Genomic DNA, 20,581 nt, shown 5'->3' with positions numbered 1-20,581 from the left:
TTTTTCACAGGTATATACTGAACATGCTTCAAATCATATGTGAAATTAGAAAGTATGAAAATGTAGGTTAAGAAAAATAATAAAAGAAAAAATCAAATGAGTAGGTATCATACAGATACATAACTTTGTAAATAAAAGCAGATTTTCATTCATTTATATCTGTTAGTCAGTCTTTGAATTAGTAACAGTCCTGGAAAAACAGGAAGATTGATGGTGACAATCACAAGTGGATATTGTGTTTCTATTGCCACTCAAAAGGGCTACTTTTAATTTAGTCAACACACATGGTGATACCGACTGCATTTTATTACAAGCAACTTCTGTGCAAACAGTGTTAATGAATGGGCATCTAGGCAGCTCAGTGGGTTAAGCCTCTGACTTGAGCTCAGGTCATGATCTAGCGGTTCGTGAGTTCCAGCCCCATGTTGGGTTCTGTGTTGACAACTCAGAACCTGGAGCCTGCTTCAGGTTCTGTGTCTCTTTCTTTCTCCCTGCCCCTCCTCCACTCTCTGTCTCTCTCTCAAAAATAAATAAAATTTTTTTTTGAAACACTATTAATGGATCTACAGTCTTGATTAGTGTAACACTCAGAAGAGAAGGGAAAAGAGACAGGAGGGCACCGGGGTGAAGTTCTCCCCACATTCAAGCACCTGGTTGCCTTCTTACCGGTAGCGCCTGCTGTCCTTTGAGCTCATTCTCAGTCGACATTAGGAGCAATTCTAATTCCTTTATTCGCTTTTCTTTCTCAGGGTCTTCATCATTATAGTGTCTCTGAAATTAAAAGTAAAGGAAGAAAAACAGAAGGGCCTGATTGAAGCTACTGCAGATACAACGGCTGTGGCCCGCAGTCATAAGGGGCCATACAGCCCAATGAGCCTCAGCGGGAGACTGGCACCAACGAAATGTGGCACAAAGCTCTGTGAGTGTCATTCCACACCTAAGGGAGAGATGTGAAATCTGAGGCTCAAGTGGGTGCTGACTGATGAGCTGGTTCAACTTATGACATCAGAGAATCAGAGAATTCCTGAGCAGGTTTAACTCTAGAAGCGAAGATTGGTAGCTTGCTGGCCAGAACTCTACCCACCCCTCTGCTACTCCCTTTTTTTTTTTTTTTTTTTTTACATCAGTCAGTCAAGCGAAAATAAGTATTTACATGAAAGAAATAAAGCATGTCTTGAAAAAGTTGCTTTGAACAGCCAAAGGGTTTCTTTACGAAATGGTCTTCACATGATCTTACCTGAATGGCTGCAGCAGCTGGCTGAGGGACATTGACTATATTTACATGTAACGCTACAGGATATGGGACATGACTGGAGACCTAGATCAAAAAGGCAGACAAACAAAGGCCGAGTCATTCATGGTCACATACGCTTTAGGGGAATTGGCTTCCTCTAGGATTGAGAAAAAAAATACTGTACTAATAAAATTCACACATGCACAGAGGAAAAAAGAAACACAACAAAAAACCCTCTAGTTTGAAATTTTAGCCGGGCCTTTAAAAATAGCCAAATAAATAGCTTACGCCACGTAAAGAGATTTGGAGTGCTCGTTGATCTTGACAAAAAGTATCCCTTAATTAGAGAATAACACAATGAAAAATATAACCTAAAATATATTCATGAATGTATGAAAGAAGCTGTAATGGGAAAAACTGATGACTTAGTTGTTTATAATAGAAATATTTTTCTTGGAATAACTATTAGTTATAGTAAAGAGCACAGAACTGCCTATGATGGTTCACTCATCTGAGACTTTTCTGGAAAGTCTGTAGTCAAATGAATGATAGAACAGAGAAGAATAAAAACTATTCAGGAATATGATTTGAATATAACTTGCACACGGGCTCCATATTCTTGGCTAAGTTTCACCATCTATTACCGTTAGTTGTAAGATTCAAGTTCACTGATTTTATTCTCTATGCTTCGTATTTTTCTTTCCCCACCCATTCTGGACATTTCTTTCCCTAAATATAAATGTCTGGCAATCAGGAAGGCATCACACTGATCCAGAGGAGGACGAAAGAAGACATCAGAGAGTGGTGTCACAGAACTGCACCTGACTCAGAGTGAGAAGGTAAACACACGTGGAAGGAGCAAATTACGACTATTCTCCTAGATAGATCACTACCAGAATCAAACTTTACAGAATCAAACTTGCCGCATTTCAGTGTCAAAGGAGCTCTGCTTTAAATGTAATATGACATTCACTTTTCATTTTGGAAGAGAAAAACAAAAGCCCACAAATGCATCTTCATGACCCCATTCTTCTCCGGCAGGAACTTGTTAAGTGGATTTACATTCAAAAGCTAATCTGATCTGAAGCACTTCAGTTGGAATCCAAAAGCCTGGACTGCAGTCTGCTCTACGCGCTGTGCGCCTCTGCAGATTACTTAACATCCTGGCTTCCCAGCATACACCAGGGGTAACGATACCTCCCCCTATCTACCTCGAGGCTCTGAAGCGGGGTGATCACCTTTGTGGAAGGTCTTTGAAAAGTCAGCGACTGCGAGGTATTACTGTTACCTGGGGCTAACATAACCATCTCTTTCAGTAAACTAAATTCTCAGAAATGGCTTACGTTTTGCGCTTCAGAAATGTGGTAATAGGAATAATCATTGTTAACTGAAGTCTGGCCAGCTGGAGGGAGATGAGCCGAAGGTGGGGCATGAGCAAAACCCATCAAATGACTGTTCTTCTGAAAACCTGTGGCCACTGTTGGCGGGCTGGCTTTAGAAGACTCTTGCAGATAACCTTCCTGCTCGACCTTCCGACGCATTGTAGAATTCCAGTGGTTCTTGATAGCATTATCAGTTCTGCACAGAAATATATCATGTAAGAATTTTACAAAAAAACATTTTAATTCAGATTAGAGTTAATTGACAGAAAACTGTTTCCCACAGAGACGTCTTCTTTGGGTCTTTTCTTTTTGTGTTTTCTTTTAAATTGTTTTAGTCTTCCCGACCTCTGAAAGTCATGCTGCCTCTATTATCTAATTGAAAATCCATAGATTTTCCTTCATTACACAAGATGGAATAAATGTGGCTTTCGAGAAATCTTTAAATTTTGTAACTATTTTGTTTCCTTGATAAAAGAGAATTTTTGATACCAACCCTTCCTGTTTATTCTGAGGGTTCACGGTACAAGACTCTAATACAACTTAAAGATCCAACTCTTCTGGAAAATTACCGGCTTAGTAGGGCCTACACACGCCAACAGGCACACAGTAAAGTTTGGTGAATGATAATGATGTCGCCACTGCCTCACTGTCCACTCTTTGTCTCGAATAGCACTAGCCAGAAATTTTGAGTAAAAAAAAAAAAAAGAGGGAAAAAGAAAAAAAGAAACTCCCACCTTTTGACGGCCATCTCAAATTGTTCTATAACCAGAGGTGACAATGGAAAATGGGATCCAGAAGGGGAAAGATGCTACGTCCCCATATCAGTTCAAACTGAAAAGCATTTTCACTAAAGTCTTACAGTTCTCAGGAAAAGTTTCTCAATTCAAAAAAAAAAAACAACAAAAACGTTTTAGGCCTCCCTTTTACTATTTTGATGGGGGTGGGGGCATGTATGCTAAAGAAAGAGGAAGTTCAGTTGCCCCTTAAATTTTTACAAGAATCAACAGCATATTCTCAGGCCAGATGGGAGAAAAGGCCTTCTTTCCTCAATATCTTGGATCCTGTAAGCTGATAGGGAGCCACGAGGGAGGCGGTGCTCTGGACCATCACCCAAGAATGCTACATAAACCATCAGAGCCATGGCCTTCTTTGAAGGGCCCTTTCTCCAATTCTGCTGCGTAAGAATATAATTTATTAAATATTTTCTTACATTGTTTATATAAGATTTATAATGAAGAGTATCTTCCAAATTAAAGAAAATGTGTCATAAACTGTTCAAGTGGGGAGAGTGCGACAAAAATGAGCTTCTAGAGATATCCTTCACGATGAGGTCATTTTTTGTGCCTTGTTCATTAAAAGAAAGCATAACACTGACATTATTTAAAAACCTGGAAGCAGTAGGATAATTCTAGAAATACTCTTATTTCTTTCTTTAAAAGAAAAAAACTAAAACAAGTGGTATAATGAAATGAATGCTGGTATCAGGAAAATGATAGCTGAGATCCTTCTGGTCACTTAACCAGCTGTATGAACTCAGACCAGAGACAAAATGTCTACCCTCAGTTTGCTTCTCTGTGTTTAGAGTTCTATAGTTTACAAAGTGCTTTGACAATCATTTTATTCGATGCAAACATTGGCCCTGTGAAGTAGGCTATTATTTATTTTGCAAATGGGGCAACTGAAGCTGAGGAGAGTTCAATGACTCGGCCCAAAGTTCACTGTTGGATGGATTCTGGAAGTCCCCAACCAGATAAACTCTAAGAGCTCCTCCAGTTTTAAAACCTATGGATCTGGCATATCTAATGAAACACTTACAATCATGGGAATGTAATTCACTCGCTATACATTTAAAACAAAATGTTCAATACCCACTCCCTCATTCTTCCCAATCAATATATTTTTTGACATATTATTACCGTCCAGGCAGTAGCTTTGCGATTTCTGCCCATCTGTTCCCCAGTCTCTTGTGTGCCTGGTAAATAATTCTGTCTTCCTCTTCTGTCCAGGAGGTTTTCTTAACTTCTGGATTCAAATGGTTATGCCACCTCTCCCTACATTGTTTTCCAATTCTCCCTTTTAAGTGCTTGGCAATAACAGACCAACGTTTCGGACCGTATTTCTGTACAAGCTCTATCACCTTCAGATAAACACACAAAAATAACCTATGTTTTAATGTTATGTAATGACTCAGTGTAATCATTCTTCAGTGTTACAAGATCTTTAGAAAGGGTCTAAAACTCTGCTTTCATTCATTGGAAATATGGGAATAGAGTCCTCTGCTTCCTGTTTGTACACTTTACCTGTTTCTTCAAGTTGGGAAACATTTAATTAAGATGTCTGGGGAATATTCTTAACTGTGATTCACACACCAATGAGGAAAGGACTTACTCTCTGATCTTCTTCTTTGGTCCAAGGCCCCTTGATGAGCTCAGGGTTTAGTACTTTCTGCCATCGGTGCTGGCACTGCACATCTGTTCGATTCTAGACAAATAATAAAGTATGCACTGTCATATAGATATGATGCGATAAGCACATGAAGACTTGGTTATTATATGAATCATACACAGACAATATACAGGAAACACGTTCAGGAACATTTTAGGGCATGTTTGGAGAGCCTACCTATCCCTCATTGCTTACAGCTAACAAACATACAAAGAATATATCAAAATTGGATCTAAAATTAGAAGCTCTACCTGTTAAGTGAAATAATCCTGCCATGCGAACTGAAGGACCCTCATATTGTACACATGGCTGTCGATTTAACTCAACCTTAACTTCAGCATGTGGAAGTGCCTCTATGAACTAAGACTTGTTAGCGATTCCACATGAAGGTTGGGCTTCCATGGAAACCTACTCTAAATGATTAAAGTTTGCCTCCCATTCAGCCTAAGAGATGCACTTCAGTTTAGGGCCTCAAGTATTAATACTGCAGAACAAAAATCAATAAAGATAGGATGAGAGAGTATAATCTTATAAGAGAGTATAATCTTACAAGAAAAAAAAAAAGACAGATATGTAACTAACTAATAGAAGGCAGAATTTGATTCATATGCAAGAAGAAACCAAAGCAAAATTATATTGGGCTGAGAGCAGAAGCTTTTCCTCAGGAGCAGAAATTATGTTTCCTTAGGAGGTGTCTGCAAAAGGTCTTGATAGGGACTTTGAAGGATGGGTGGAACATTCTAGGAGGTGGCATCACCAAGGACAAAAGCCCAAAGGAGGTAAAGCAGAAATTAATTCAACCAAACCTGCTGACAGAGAGGAAGTAGGAAAGTGAACCGGAGCTGTATGCTGGAGCCGTGTGGAAGGGTCCCTATGTGCCAGGTCTAGGCAGTGTACTTAATTTGTGAGACTATATATGTTACTGCTGTTGATTTTCAAAGGATACAGCTGCATCTTAGGAGGCTCCATCTGCCAACAGTGGTTGGGATGGATGATAAAAGTGGAAAGCTACAAATAGAAAAGCCAGTTAGGAAGCCACCAGAATTGTCCAGAAAAGAGGGAATGGGGCAATTCTGTAGAGCAACAAGGAGGATGGAGACAAGGGACTGACTGACAAAGGAATTTCAGATTCCTCAGTCACTGCTTAGACGTAGGGGATGGGAAGTGGAATAAATCAAAATGGAGTCCAAAATTTTCAGCCAGGGTACCAAAAGTATGGCTACTGAAATAAACAGGAAATTCAAAAAAGCTAACTTGGAAATACCATGAGTTCAGTCATCCTAATGTACACAAGTCATCAAAATGCTAATTTATATCACCCAAATAAATAAAAAGATTAAAATATAAACCATAAGTTATGGTTGAGGCAGTTCTCCCCCTGATTCTTGTATATGAGCAAATGTGTAATGTCTTAATACCCTCTCTCCGAATATCTTATTTAAATCATGGGGAGAAGATTTCCTTTCATAGAAGAAAAAATTACGAACTCACCGGGAGATAATTGGCAATAACTTTCCAGTCATCTGTTCCATTCTGTTCCACCAGCTTCTTCAGTTTTTCATCCTAAGACATTTAAAGTTAATCCTAGGATATCATTCATTTACTGTATAACTTTGCTCTAATTAGAGTAAAAGGGAACCAATCCAATAATCCAATCCAGGAAAAAAAAAAAACTCAAAAATATCCAAATACAACAGATATTAATCTAATATACTGGTTTAGAGCATAGATTTATTTAGAGTCAAACAGACCAAAGTTTAAAACTTGACTTTAAGCTACTGACTAGTTACATACACTTGGGGATATCATTTGACTTTTTTGGGGCCTCAATACTGTCATCTACGCAGTAGCAATGCTGATGTCGAGGTAGTTATTTGGGGATTACGTGAAGTAGCTACGCGAAACATTTAGTACAATGCCTGGCTCGCTGAATGTCTAGTATATGATAACTGTTCAAAGTTTTACTTGATAGGAAAAAGTTATGAACCCAAATGTTAGAGTCAATAGATATTCAACTATGGCAACAAATAGGATCTTGAGTAAGAACCAGTTCAATTTCTATTTTAACATCTCCTTAGTTCAACCTCTTTCACGCAAACAACAGAAGGTCACTTTTTAATTACATTTGAAGGTATTTATAATGTAAGAAAGTAATTGCATTTTTGTATCAACATAGTCATAATTTAAATGAGGCCAAACTTATTAGAACACAGAAGACACCACACGTCAGGGAGAAATCTTTCAGTTCACAAGTGTCTTCCTAAGCATGTTCCTTCAGGTAAAAAAGAACCCCCACCTTTCTGCAAAGGTAACTTTCACACACACTGTGAGTCCCGAGAAGGACACAGACACAGGGATTAGGAAACCAGTGTTAACAACAGAACTTCTATAGCTCTCAGGATCATCTGAGAGCACAACCTCCATAGGTAAACTATGCATTTCCTAGGGACCTCCCTAGCAATCCTGCCAGAGCCTCTCAACTGGGGCTCTGGTGAGTGAAGTGGGGTGGAATGAAACTGAAGAAGAATCAATACCATTTAATCTAACATAAAATCCTCTGCAATCAGTCGCAAAAGTTTTTGAAAACTTTAAAGAAAAAGTAACTTTCCCCATACATTAATAATTGTGCTCCTTGAGTATTTTCCCATTTCTACAAAGATCAAGCTTTTGATAAGCTAGCGGAAAGAGAAAGGTGGAAAGAAGACACATCTCCATCCATCATTGCACACTGTTAGAACAGACATTCATGTGTAATCCATTATGACAAGATAGGAGTATTATGTTTCATACTTTTGTTTTGTTTTTGGACATAGCAATTCATTCACTTGTACAGAGAATACTTACTACCATCCCACTTTGCATCAAGCAATTCTGGGCTCAGGGAACACGGAAACGAACAGACGTTTAGCCCTGCCCTCGGTAGGTTTGTAGTCAGCCTACTGGGGGAGGCACACGTTACAGCAGCAGTGAGGACGAATGTGTAGCCAATGCCTGGAGGATGCATCTAACCTGCCTGGGGAAGCCAGGGATGGCCTCACTGAAGAGGTGATGTCTTCACAGATGATGAAGAAGGAGTAAGGAGTTGTGCAGAAGGGCAAGAGCAGAAAAGGTAGAGAGAAACACAGATGAAACATACACTGAGGACGGGAAATTCAAAGAACTACAAAGAGTTTGGAAGAGGATTGTATGGCGCACGCGTGGGGGAGTGCTGCGAGTTCAGCATGGTGCATAGGCTCATGCCAATGAGTTTGAGCACCTGTAGTTTAGCTGTAACATTTTCTTCATAAATTGACACACTCTAGGTTTATCCCATGTTTTGATAACATGATTATTTACCTCTTCCCTGGTCCACCTAGTTTTCCCCAAGTGACGCTTTCCAGACTTGGGAAGCAGTCCATCATAGTCATGATCACACATCTCAATGTCTTCGTCATCCTCGTCACTGCTGTATATGCTGCAGAAATAACAAATGGGCAGACTGGGACTGAAACCAGAAGACTTAAAACTATTGGATTACAAAACTTACACAAAAACTCAATCTTTTCAAAGGTTACGAAGATAAAAGTTTGAAAACTCGCACAACAAGATTGCTTTCTTCATTCTGTTGCTCTAGTATTGTAAACTGGTTCTGCTGTTATTGGTATCCACAGATACGGCAAAGGACCTGGAACTTTCTTATTGCTCTGCATGTTTAAACCTGCTGTGACTGTCAGCCCAGTGACAAGTTACACATTTGGCAACCTTCCAACCAATGGAGGTTTAAGTTTAAAACTTAATGTTAAGGACAATCAAAGAAACAAGAGCCTATGTCCTTCACGTAAGTACACACTCAAAATCTTTGGCATGCACCACATCACTTAAGTAATATTTCTCCAATAAAATAAACAACTCAATCATGCTACTCCAGTGGTACTGGTGTTTTATTGGGAGAAAAAAAAATTCAAGAAGTAATACACCCAACAATACAACTATAGTCATCCCTTAAAGATTAGAAGATTAAGAGAATGTAAGAGGAAAGGATTTAAAAAACCTGAGGAAGCATAAGGCCATCAAGTGATCAGCCGGTTTCATAAAATTAAAATATCCATTAAAATATTAAAATATCCAAAAAGCATTAAAATATCCAACAGCCCCAAACTCCAGCACAGTTGATCCAACCTGTGGCCGTGATTACAGTATTGTTTCCTAAGTAAGTAAATGAATAATTAGGCCACTTGGTAGTCAGACTCTTACTGACTTTTTTGTTTTGTTTTGTTTTTTTTCTATTTCTGACTGAACGGTATTTGAAACCTCTTAAGATGTACCTGATTCAAAACTGAGGGATTCCCCCAGATGGCTTTAAAAAGAATGCATTAGTGTTTTGAAGAGAGCTTTTCTTTTACCTAGTAGACAAAATTATGAATTTTGATGACTTTTGAAATAATTCTACACTTCAGGTTTATTAATCATATACTAAGTAGATGGCAGTAATGTTACAGCCAGTAAAAGTTAGTTTACTTTTACCTATAATTTTACTTATACGACGTATGACATGCCATCTTAAATTGTATCTTAAGAAATTAATGTAATACAAACATATCCTAAATATCTTAAATTATACTATCCTAGAAACTTCAGTAAAATTTTCCATTGTAAAATTGAGAAATCCACCAAACTGAGAACAATAAAAATGCTGATATAAAGCAGCATGATGATGCAAATTATTATTTTTAAAAAGGAAATTTATATTTATATCAGGTTTTGTCTTCGCAAACTAACTTACAAGTATGGATATAATACAAGTGCACGATATATACACAATATGTATAATTCATACATATAGAATACAGGTATATAATATATACAAATATATATACCCTTACAAGTCAAGCAAAAGTGCTTTCCAAAAATCCTGAATGTGAGGTTCTCATAATTTAAAACTATCATTTTGAGAAACAATCTGAAAGTCTAGGATGCATGGTGACAAGTAGGCTGTGATCCAAACTCCAAATGCCACTACAAAAGAGAGCTGTGTTTATAATCTATAGTCAATTTTTATTTAGTGTCTATTCTTTTAAACAAGAGTCTACTCCTGTTCCCCACTGTCAACAAGAGGCTCTAAACAGTCTCTGATTAATAAATGCAATAGTTTCCCTTTAAAATATCCCACCAGCAGCAGAAGATGAAAAAAAAATTTTTTTCCCCAGAGCTGTAGGTCAGCATCTTTCAAAAGGGTCATAGGGAACTCCTTGAAAAGCCCCCAAATGAAGTGGCCCCCTTATAAAATATCAGGAATACCAGGAAAACCAGGGTAGTCTGAACAAGGAGTCACCGATTCCATCTAATTCAAAGTGTTAGGTTTGGTTAAATCTGGAGATCACATTTTCAGAGGTGAGAACTACATTTTCCAAACTAGTAATTGGGCATCTTTCTCTTGGAAACAGCTCACCTCTCGGGAACAAGCAACAAATACCGCCGCCCATAGGGGGCAGCCAATGTCAGGTGAGAGCGGGTAGGCATCAAACAGGACCAGGGGTCTGGAGGCAACGGTGCCAGTCCCAGTTCTGCCTCCACCTCCCTGCATGACTCGGACAAATCACTTCCTCTCTCTCAGGACCTCAGTTCCTCACCTATACCTAAGGACTTGGGTTCTATTAGGAAGGTACTTTCCAGTGCTAATAAATGATGATTTCAGATATTCCCTGCTTCTTACAAATTCAGCACAGAGGCAGAGATGTGCAAAACCGAAGTCCTGGGGGGAAATGTGGTGTGGAACTTCCGTAGGTCCTGAAGAGGCCACAAGGGCAGCAGGGAGAACCCAGGGCGGCCCACAGTCCGCTCCTGGGTCCATCAGCAGGTTGGGAACCCGGGCTGGCTTTTAAGCTCTGCATGCGATGTCCTTGCTCTAAGTTGTCCTGGTAGGTAGGCTAAGTAGCACGGTTAATTTCTACTAAGGACTTGAAATAACTTTTCCTTTATCTGCTCAGACCCAACAGTCAGAGGGCTTTCAAAGGCTGATTTCAGGCTTGATGCACTTGACTCCCCACCTGCTAGACCTGGTGTGGTTACAAGAGTACAACTATGAATATTACATTCTGTCAAGGAAACAAACCGTGCAAAGAAACGAAAAAGAAAAGAAGTGTTGGGGGTTGGGAAGAGGGAGGGGAGTGGGAGGAAGTGCCTTGTGGCCGCTACTGTGATTCTAGAAAAGGGGTTCAGACTCATTTCGCTGACCTGGTTAATAATCCCTGCCGAGTTGACGCTCGCCCTGCAAGAAACGGCTTCGAGCCCGCAGCCGGGTTTCTCTTCCCCCTGAGGCAGGTTCAAGGCTCCCGCCCCTCCAGGCCACCACCCTTCTCCGCTACCTGGGAGCTGCAAGGAACCTGCGCGGCCCCGCCCCACCCGCCCAGCCGAGATCGCGGGGCGCGGAGCCTCCACCGCGCCTCCTCCCAGCACCCCTTCCCAGCTTCCTTCTTCTCCTACTCCTAGTTTCTGCTCTCAGAAGGAAAAAAAGAAAAGAAAAAACATAGGTGCCTTGGCTGTTCTGCTGTTAAGTCCCAAAGGCGAAGGTGAAACCACTTCAAGGGCAGCACCCCCGCCCCGCGTGGCGGGGCCTTAGGCGAGGCGTAGGGAGCCCAGGGGCCCTCCAGGTGGCCTCCCATTTTCTCCCGCGCCCAGCCCTGCCTAGGCGCTGCTTCCCGCCTGGCCAGACTCGACCCGAGGGTGCTGGGGCAGGGCCCACACCCACGCTGTTTGCAACTTCCCAGCGCTGCGCGGGGACGAGCGACAGCCGGTTCAAAAACAAATAAGTACCAGAAAAACAACCCGAAGGAAAAGAGGTTGGATTTGCTTTGCCCCCAGGGGCTAACACCAAGAAGCTCAGAGCGAGGGTCGGCCCATCACCCCTCTTCTGCCCGGGCGACCCAAGACGGCGGGAGCAGGGCGTGGGGAGGCGCGGCAACCTCAGCCGCGTCCACGTGTGCGCGCCGCGCCCGGACCTCTAGCCCCAGCGAAGAGGCCGCGGGGATTGCGTCCCGGTTGCGCGGCAGCGGCCTTGGGTGCTGCCCGCCTCTGTCCTTCCCCGTTGAGTGGCAACCGCGACGGCCGCTGAGCTTGTCCGCGCACCCGGCGGCTCGCAGGGAGCTCCGGCGCGTCCAGTCCCCCTAGAGACCAGGGGAAGCGGGAGTGCCGGCGACTGACAGTTCGGACGAGTATTTCCCTCCTCCTCCTCTCCCTCTTCCCCTCCGCGCGGCCGCACTGTTAGCGGACTTCACCCATCGTCCCGGCGAGCCTCCCCAAGTGCGGGGACATGTGCGGCGCGGACGCGTGTGCGTGTAAAGTGTTTGCATAAGAAGAAGTAAAAGCCTGCCAGAGTACAATGATCAGAGCCTTCAAAACCTTGGCTTAAAGCAGTTTGCAAATGTAGCGACCCTTTTCCTCCCCAAAATCTTTCCAGCCGCCTGTCAGCTGCCGCTCTGCTTCGCCTCCATAAAGAATGAATGAAATTTAAAGGAACTACCTGCAGCTACTAAACAATCCGGCATCTTCCCTATATCTGCCATATGCTCTGCACTTCCAAGTCCAAACATAACGCAATGCATCAAGCAATTACGCAGCGACTCCCTCGCCGACGCCCGCGGCATCAAGCCAGGGACCTAGTGGGCTCCCCGGGGTTGGGTGGGCACCGCTCTGCCCCAGGCTGGAACGTGCTGCTCTTTTGCCCCCTAGAGAGAAATGGGTCCCCGTGCAACTTGCAAAATGAGCCTCAGGGCATGCTTCCTGACGCCCTGACATATTTCCCGAATAGGTTCTCCCATTCATCAGTTGCACGAGCGGCTTCTGCCGAGGCAGAGGTTCTAGGTCCTCGCAGGATCTGACAGCCCCGCAGGAGATCCGGGAACTCATTCCCACCTGCTCTCCGAGCACCGGGTGCGCCGCGCGCCCCCGCCCGCGGCCGCCCGCCCGGGCTCCCCGTTACCTGTGTCGGGGTCTCCGGGCCATGGCGCGGCGGGCGCGGGGCGCAGCTGGGAGCCGCGGGAACCGCACGGGGCTGCCGCCTCCCGCTGCCCGCCGCCTGCCTGCGTCCCTCCCCGGCTGCGCAGCGGCGTTCCGCACCGCCGGGGCGAAGTTTCTCGGGAGAGAGAGGAGGAGGAGGAGGAGGAGGTCGCGGAGGAGGAGGAGGAGAAGGAGGAGGAGGAAACAGGTTGATATTAAAATGTAAACTCTGTAAACAGAGATGCCATCAAACAAAGAGCTTTGGACACTCCCCCTCCCGCCAAATCTGGCGCCCCTGCAGTGCGCACGCGCCCTGCCCGCCGCCTCCGCGGTCGCCTTGGCTGCCGCCCGCCGGGCTGCTGGGCCGGCGGGGCTGCCGCTTCCCCTCGGCTCTCGCGCCGTCGCGCTGCGCCTGGCGCGCCGCGAGGCCGGGGAGGCGCGCGGGCGGGGAGCCCGGGGCCGGGGAGGGGCGGCCGGGGGCCGCCGAGGCGCCTTTTCTTGCGCAAACCCCGCTCCCGGGCCCCGGCCGCGCGGGCCCGAGCTACGTCCCGCTCCTGCCGCCTTCCCTCCTCGGCTGCCGCGCCACCGTCGCCCCACTCGGCGTGCTCCGGGCGCCAGCGCCCGAGCTCGCCGGGCTCTGACTCACTGCCGTGGGGGCGGCGAGGGCCGGGGGGAGGGAGACGCTCCCGCATTCGGGATTGGATTTGGGGCAGGGTGTAAAACTCAGTTCTTTGCAGATGGGGGAATGGGGGGGGGGGCGTAGTAGGGGACACGAGCATGTATTTTCATAGGACGTTTGACTGTGTGCGTGTGTGTGGTTTGTAAGATAACATCTCTAATTTAACTTGTTAGTGACAAAGGACACTTAAATACGAGCGGGGCTGCGGCTATCACCCCTCCATATGGGGCATCCGGGCGGAGCTTTTACTTCTTTCCCAGCTCTGGAGCCCACACGCCACCTCCGTATTGTCACTAGCACTTCACTCTCACCCGGGCACACGCCCGGCCCCACCCACCCTGCCCGGCCCCGGCGGCGCCCACCACACACCTCTGCCCGCACCCCACCCCCCCCGCACCACCTGTACAGCGCGCCCTGGATTACACACCTGCAAAATCCACGGGGTTCCAAACCGCCCAACCCTAGCAGAACTCAGGAAGCCCCACGTGTGCTTGCGTGGTTTTAAAAGTTAAGCGGTTTGGGACACGGAGGTCGGCAGCCATGCTTAGCGTAGTTTGGGGACTCTGTTTTCCGAGATCAAAATCACTGAGGACTTTTGTGTGCATTTCACTAGGGACTCCTGAAGAAATCAAGGGAGAAGATGAGTGCTGAATTTATAAGGATTGATGGTTGGGGGATTTTAGGGGAGTTTTAGTTTTACTTCCGTTTATAGACTCGTACCATTGGGGATTTTTTTTTTTTCATTCTCTGTACACACTAATTTATTTTTCCTTTAATCTTATAGAAGTTTGAGACTTCTGCTGACTGGGTTTGTGGGTGTCCCATGTGCCCCGGCAGTTTAAACTTAGCTCAGAAAGCATTTTTCTTACTAAAAAAGCAGTTTTTTACAGAAATGAGTCATAATTTTATTAAATGGTGAAGCATGCTAGGTTTCAATACTTTATCTGGTGTTTTAAACTTTGTTTCTTAAAAATTGTAATATAGTTTAAATCCTTATCAGAAAATGTTAGTTCCTAGCAAGGTTTTAACATTACTTTCTTCGTGAGAAAAATAAATAACAATGAAACAATATTATTGTGAGATAGCTCACAATTCTGAAAGACAAATCAGGTGCAAGTTAATATATTTTTAAAGCGAATATTTATTTGTAGATTCTATAGTAAAGTTTCTACACATCAAAAATAAAAATAAAAAATTAGAACAAACATATGGAAATCATTCGGAAAGGAATTGCATTGTGTCTTTGGGATTACTTTATGAATCTGATTCCCAAAAGCTGAGCCTCTTTGGCACAGAGTAAAAGAACACTTCTCCAAATGAGTTCATAACCTGTTTCCCAAGATTCTGAGGAGGTGCAATTGCTCTGTGATTCTTAAATTCCTTTTAGGAGAAAGGTATCAAATTCAATTTTATTCCGTTTGTTCACTTTGTGCATCATTTTCCTTTTCAAAAAATTTTTATTTATGTATTTATTTATTTATTTTAACATTTACTTCTCTTCGAGAGACAGAAAAGACAGAGCATGAGCTGGGGAGGGGCAGAGGGAGGAAGCCGCAGAATCCAAAGCAGGCTCCAGGCTCTGAGCTGTCAGCACAGAGCCAGAAAGGAGGGGGTGGGGCTCGAACCCAGGAACTGTGAGATCGTGACCTGACCCGAAGTGGGACGCTTAACCAACTGAGCCACCCAGGCGCCCCTGTGCATCATTTTTCTATGTGTTTTGAGAGTTTATTATATTTTCATTCCCTAGACATTTGGGGACGTACATTTTTTTTACTCACAGGTGCACCGTAAGACAAGCGTAGGCCAGTAAAGAGTCTACCTGCAGTGATTCTTAATAGGCTAATTTGGCATATATTGCCACCTGGTAAGTATATGGAAGGCTAGAGTCAAATAGACTTATCATAAACTCTCATACAGATGAAAATATATTTTCAGAGCCATTATGGAATGTTCACTACAGGTATACATTTCCTCTCTCTACTTATAATGATCACAAATGCAGTTTTAGATGAGAACTTTATATATTTCATCACTCTTAATTTTTTTTTTTTTTTAAGATCTGCTACATCAGTTGTTTTAGCTGTGGCTGAGCTGGGATAGGGCTAAATTCATTTACAGCCTTGTATTTGCATTGCGTTAGACCGAGCTCAGCAAACTTTTCTGCAAAAGACCAGAAAGTAAATATTTTAGACTTTGTGGGCTATGTTGTGTGTTCTTCTTTTCTTTCCCCCTCCTCCTCTTCTTCCTCCTCCTCTTTCTTTTACAATTTTTTGAAAATGTCAAATCGTGTTTAGCTTGAAGGCCATATCCAGCCTGCAGGCCATTCTTGGCCAACACTAGAACAGTGATCTTTAATCTTTAGTGTGTATTAGAAACACTCAGTGTTCCCATGAAAAATGTTCAGTCCTAGGCAGTGCCCCTAGAGGCTAGGTCTGAGGGAGGGCCTAGGAATCTGCACTTTAAACAGGTACCCAAGTGGTTATGAAACCCAAGTGGTTTTCATAAGAGTGGTTTCTTTCTTTTTTTTTTTTTTAATTTTTAATGTTTCTTTATTTTTGAGAGAGAGAGAGAGAGAGAGAGAGAGAGAGAGAACAAGCAGGGGCAGGGGAGGGACAGAGAGAGAAGGGGACAGAGGATCCGAAGCAGGCTCTGGGATGACAGCTGATTTGGGGCACAAACTCACAAACCGTGAGATCATGACCTGAGCTGAAGTCTGACACTTAATGGACTGAGCCACCCAGCACCCCCAGAAGTGGTTTCTAGACTACTCATTGACAGTCTTGGATCAAAATCAAGAGAGAGGACAGGAGGTTCAATACGCCTTTACCTTTGCCTGATGTTTCTCACCACCTTCTTCCACCTCATTCTCTTTCACCTCTCCTGGGCTAAGGATTCAGTCCCTCTCTAACCCAGAATAATTTAAGTCCATGAGAAAGTTGGTGCCAGTGACCGCAGGGCTGTGGCAGCCTATTCTTTCTTCCTTTACTGCTAAACTTCAGCTTCAGATCTGAAACTTGAAAGAATCATTTATCACTTGCTGACCACCATTAGGATTCTCCTCCTCGAGAAAGCAAGCATTTAAAGCATTTTGTTTTACACTAAACATCTGGGAATGGCTGAAGGAAGAAAGATGGGTAATAGGTACACATTTCAGCTTTTTTTTTTTTTTTTTGCTTCTGACTGCTGAGAAATCCTGAGCCTGTGGTGGATCTTTAGCAGCTGTGGTCAGTGTCCCAAAGAGGAATGAGGCTTATCAATGGTGGTGACAGACCAGGCTTCTGGAGCTCCATGTCTCCACCTCCCCCCTTTCCTCACGGTCTCAACACGTTTTCCTTTAGAGCACTAAGAGGGAAATAATTACAGCAAACACCAAATGGTTAAAATGCAGACAATTCTTGATCGTTTCACTTAATGAATGACAGCTGCAGCATGTATAATTGAAATCCATTGGTTTGAGAAAAAAACCCTCACGTCTGCTCACAGCAAAGCTTCACGTAATCACGACAGGGGGGTGCTACTTTAGTGCAATTTGTTTCATGGGGCATCTATATTAAATAGTGCCCAAATGCACTTTTATCTTTAAATGACTTCTGGGTTTGGCACTTCCCTGGGCGTTTCCACCCTCCAGATTCTCATAAACTTATATATTCCTCTGACAAACAACCTGCGTTCTTTCATTGCCATCTGAACTGAGTCTTGAATAAAAGATACAAGCTTTTCGATGATGAGGGAAGGGCATTCCAGAGGAAGAGAAAACTGTGAGCGAAAGCTCGCAATCAGGAATCACAAGGCATATTCCAAGTACAGGGAACAAGGAGCTGTCCAGGTCACCTGGGGCACTGAGAGCTTTGAAGGTCAGATTAGAGTATGCATGCTTTGAATGGAAGAGCTACATTTTCAGAGCTGTGTCATTGGAGGATTAATCTGGTACTATGATCAGATAGACTGTACTCAGAAGAAGATGAAGGGGAAGAGTTCAGTTAATTGGTCCGGACTAGGACAGGAACCCTAACTGGAAAGAAAAGGAGGGGGCAGATCAGAAGATCATTGCACAGGCAGAACCTTCAAAACTTAGCAACTGATTTGGTGGCTATTGGAGGCAGCATTCACAGAAATAGGGAAGTCAAGAGGGGAAGAGAAGTGTGCATTATGGAGATTCAAAGAGGAAAGTGAGTTTAGATTTCAGTATGTTAAGTTTGAGGTTTCTCATGGAAGAGATTCAGCTATAATTGTTCAGCAGGTGGCAGAGAGTGTGGGACCAGGGCCTGCCGGCGAGCTCAGGCAAAATTCTGTGAGCCAGCTCTTAGACACAGACATGATTACTAATTAAATTTTATAAACCTACAATTAAATATACTGTATTTCTTTTTTAATTTTTATGTATTCATTTTGAAAGAGAGAGAGAAAGAGAGAGAGAGAAAGCATGAGAAGGAAAAGAGGAGAGAGAGAGAGAGAGAGAGAGAGAGAGAGAGAGAGAATCCCAAGGAGGATCCACGCTGTCACTGCAGAGCCTGATGCAGGGCTAGAACCCACAAACTGTGAGATCATGAACTGAGCCAAAATCAAGAACTGGATGCTTCACCGACTGAGCCACCCAGGCGCCCATGAATATATTATATTTCAAAAGGTAATAAATATTCAAAACTAATAATCTCCTAATTATTTTCCTACATTCACTAGCGTGTATGCTCTGGAGGTTAGTTTCTCTATTACGTATGCAGGATGGAAATGCTATGTAACGTATACTAATGTGCATATCTTCCCAATTTTGTGTTCAGCAAAGTCACATGGGAGCTGGGATTGGCTATGGTTGGAGTATTTATACCACAAAAAGAAAATGCTACAAGTAAGGGCTCCTCAACCCCCAGAAAACCTGTTGTTAAACATTTACCAGGGCGACACTGGATACATCCTATATTTAAGAGCTATCTGCATGAAGGCAATAGTTGCACTGTATCATGGATTTGCTCATGTGAATTTGTATAGAGAGATGGCCAAGGGAAAGTCTTTGGAGAAGTTAAAAAATGAGGTTGAGACTGAGTGTAGGGGACTAGATGCAGAGACCTGTTGGAAAATTCCTTATTTTTAGACATGCATCAATAAATGTTTTTGTCTTTTCTTCTTTTGATAGAATTCTGTATTTTGTCAACCGATTATAGAAGGTTTTCGTTTACTTTGAGAAAAAATATTTATTGGGCAGTGGCTTTCAAACGTTTTTGACTTCGACTCACAGAAACCCATTTAACATCCCAACACACACACACACACACACACACACACACACACACACACGCATTGCCACTTAGAACGAAAAAAGTTTCCTAAAACAATATTCACCTCATCCTACCAACCATGCAATCTGATCTATTCTATTCTATTCTATTCTATTCTATTCTATTCTATTCTATTCTGTTCTGTTCTATTCTATTCCATCTCATCCCATCCCATCCTATCCAATTCTAAATACATTTTGGTCATGGACCCTGCCTTGTTTTTGTGCCCTGCTTATGGGAAGTGAACCCGAGTTTGAAAAATGCGGATGAGAGGGATGAAGGCCTTACCTCCCTTCTGCTTTAGGAAATTGGTAACTTTTTCCCCAAGTGATAGTCCTATCTGTTCCAAGCTTTGAGGAAAAGTCCTAAAAACCAGTTTAAAGAAGTCATTTTTCTCCCGTATCTTCTCACAACTGTTTTAGCCAATTCCTCCTCCTTCTCTACACTTCCCCCACATATGTTATAAAAGTAAAACAGCAGATTTCAAAGTCAGTCAACAAAATAGCAAGCTTTTATTAATAGAAATCTTAACAAAAACACCAACAAAACAGTGTAACACCTACAGGCTTACTGGAGTAACTAAGTAACAATGTATCCAAGCCAGGTTCCTTGGATGTACAGGCAGAACACAACCTTTCTGGGCCTCCTATTCCAAACTTCCCAAATGTGGAGATTGAAGTAGCAAGCTTTAAACTATTTCCAGGGGCGCCTGGGTGGCTCAGTTGGTTGAACCACGGACCCTTGATTTCAGCTCCGGTCATGATCCGAGGGTGGCGGGGTCGGTCCCCAAGTGGGCTCTGCGCTGAGTGTGGAAGCTGCTTAATATTTTATCTCTCCCTCTGCCCCTCTCCCCAGCTCACGCTCTTTCTGTCTCTGAAATTAAAAAAAAAAAGTACTTCCAGTCCTTAACACTCTGTTTCTCCCTAAAATACTTGGGCCTCCCATTTTACCTCTATATACTTTACAGTGTTTCCACAGTTCTTTTCTTTTCTTTTGGTAAACACATGGAGAGTATTTACTCGGTGTCGGGCGCTGTGCTAGGCATGGGCTTGCAGACAGAAGAGGGCCTTTGCTCAAGAAATCTTGCACATTCAGGGCCTCATTTCCATGCTGGTTGTCACCACCCCCTTCTAGATTATCATGACTTCAGCATAAACTAGCACGGACACCCCTTCACTTCTCCTCTCTGAGCTCCTTCTCCCCAACAGACCTACTCTCACCTCACTCCCCACAAGCTCACTGTAACCCCTTTTGGCGATTTAGTCATATATTTAAAAATCCCTCACTGGCCCCCGATGTTGGAAAGATAAGATCTGAACTCCTTAACTTGGCATTTTCTGTCTTGAGCTTGCTTTGGCTTCTGTGCCTACACAGCCTCACCCCCAGGGCTGATGGTGTTTAATAATTGGGATGGCTCACAGACCAACCAATCACAATGCTCGTAGCCACAGGCAACCTGTGTAGCTTGACTGGGGCGCACTGGCTGAATGTCTTTCTGCTTTACAACACAAGCTACCTTCTAGCCTTATCTTCTACCATGCTCTCTGTTCACTCTGCTTCCTCCCCAAAAAGCCATTGGCAATCTCAGGGCCTT

At 43.5% G+C, this 20,581-nt stretch overlaps 1 protein-coding gene across 5 annotated transcripts in view; it reads right to left on the bottom strand.

Annotated features, from left to right (window-relative positions):
- The window catches only part of MYB (MYB proto-oncogene, transcription factor), a 37,290-nt gene extending 23,942 nt beyond the window's left edge, over positions 1 to 13,348 (bottom strand). For 2 of the 5 annotated variants that reach the window (XR_007152411.1, XM_047860064.1), the window contains exons 1-8: positions 13,019 to 13,345; positions 8,398 to 8,515; positions 6,553 to 6,624; positions 5,005 to 5,097; positions 4,533 to 4,753; positions 2,578 to 2,812; positions 1,238 to 1,318; positions 667 to 771 (exon numbers count right to left, since the gene is read on the bottom strand). Coding sequence is in view for 4 of the 5 variants with exons in the window: in XM_047860064.1 (XP_047716020.1) it covers positions 667 to 771; positions 1,238 to 1,318; positions 2,578 to 2,812; positions 4,533 to 4,753; positions 5,005 to 5,097; positions 6,553 to 6,624; positions 8,398 to 8,515; positions 13,019 to 13,041 (948 nt within the window). In the remaining variant the exon portion in view is untranslated. Of the gene's footprint in view, positions 1 to 666; positions 772 to 1,237; positions 1,319 to 2,577; positions 2,813 to 4,532; positions 4,754 to 5,004; positions 5,098 to 6,552; positions 6,625 to 8,397; positions 8,516 to 13,018 lie in introns of all 5 variants that reach the window. The other 3 variants (XM_047860063.1, XM_047860065.1, XM_047860066.1) reach the window with 3 other exon arrangements.
- Positions 13,349 to 20,581: the final 7,233 nt, after the last annotated feature.

Source organism: Prionailurus viverrinus, chromosome B2, assembly GCF_022837055.1.
Source record: "Prionailurus viverrinus isolate Anna chromosome B2, UM_Priviv_1.0, whole genome shotgun sequence".
In the NCBI taxonomy this organism is placed as follows: domain Eukaryota; kingdom Metazoa; phylum Chordata; class Mammalia; order Carnivora; family Felidae; genus Prionailurus; species Prionailurus viverrinus.
Note: the sequence above shows the minus strand (reverse complement) of the source record. Positions and strands in the feature narration are given on the sequence as shown.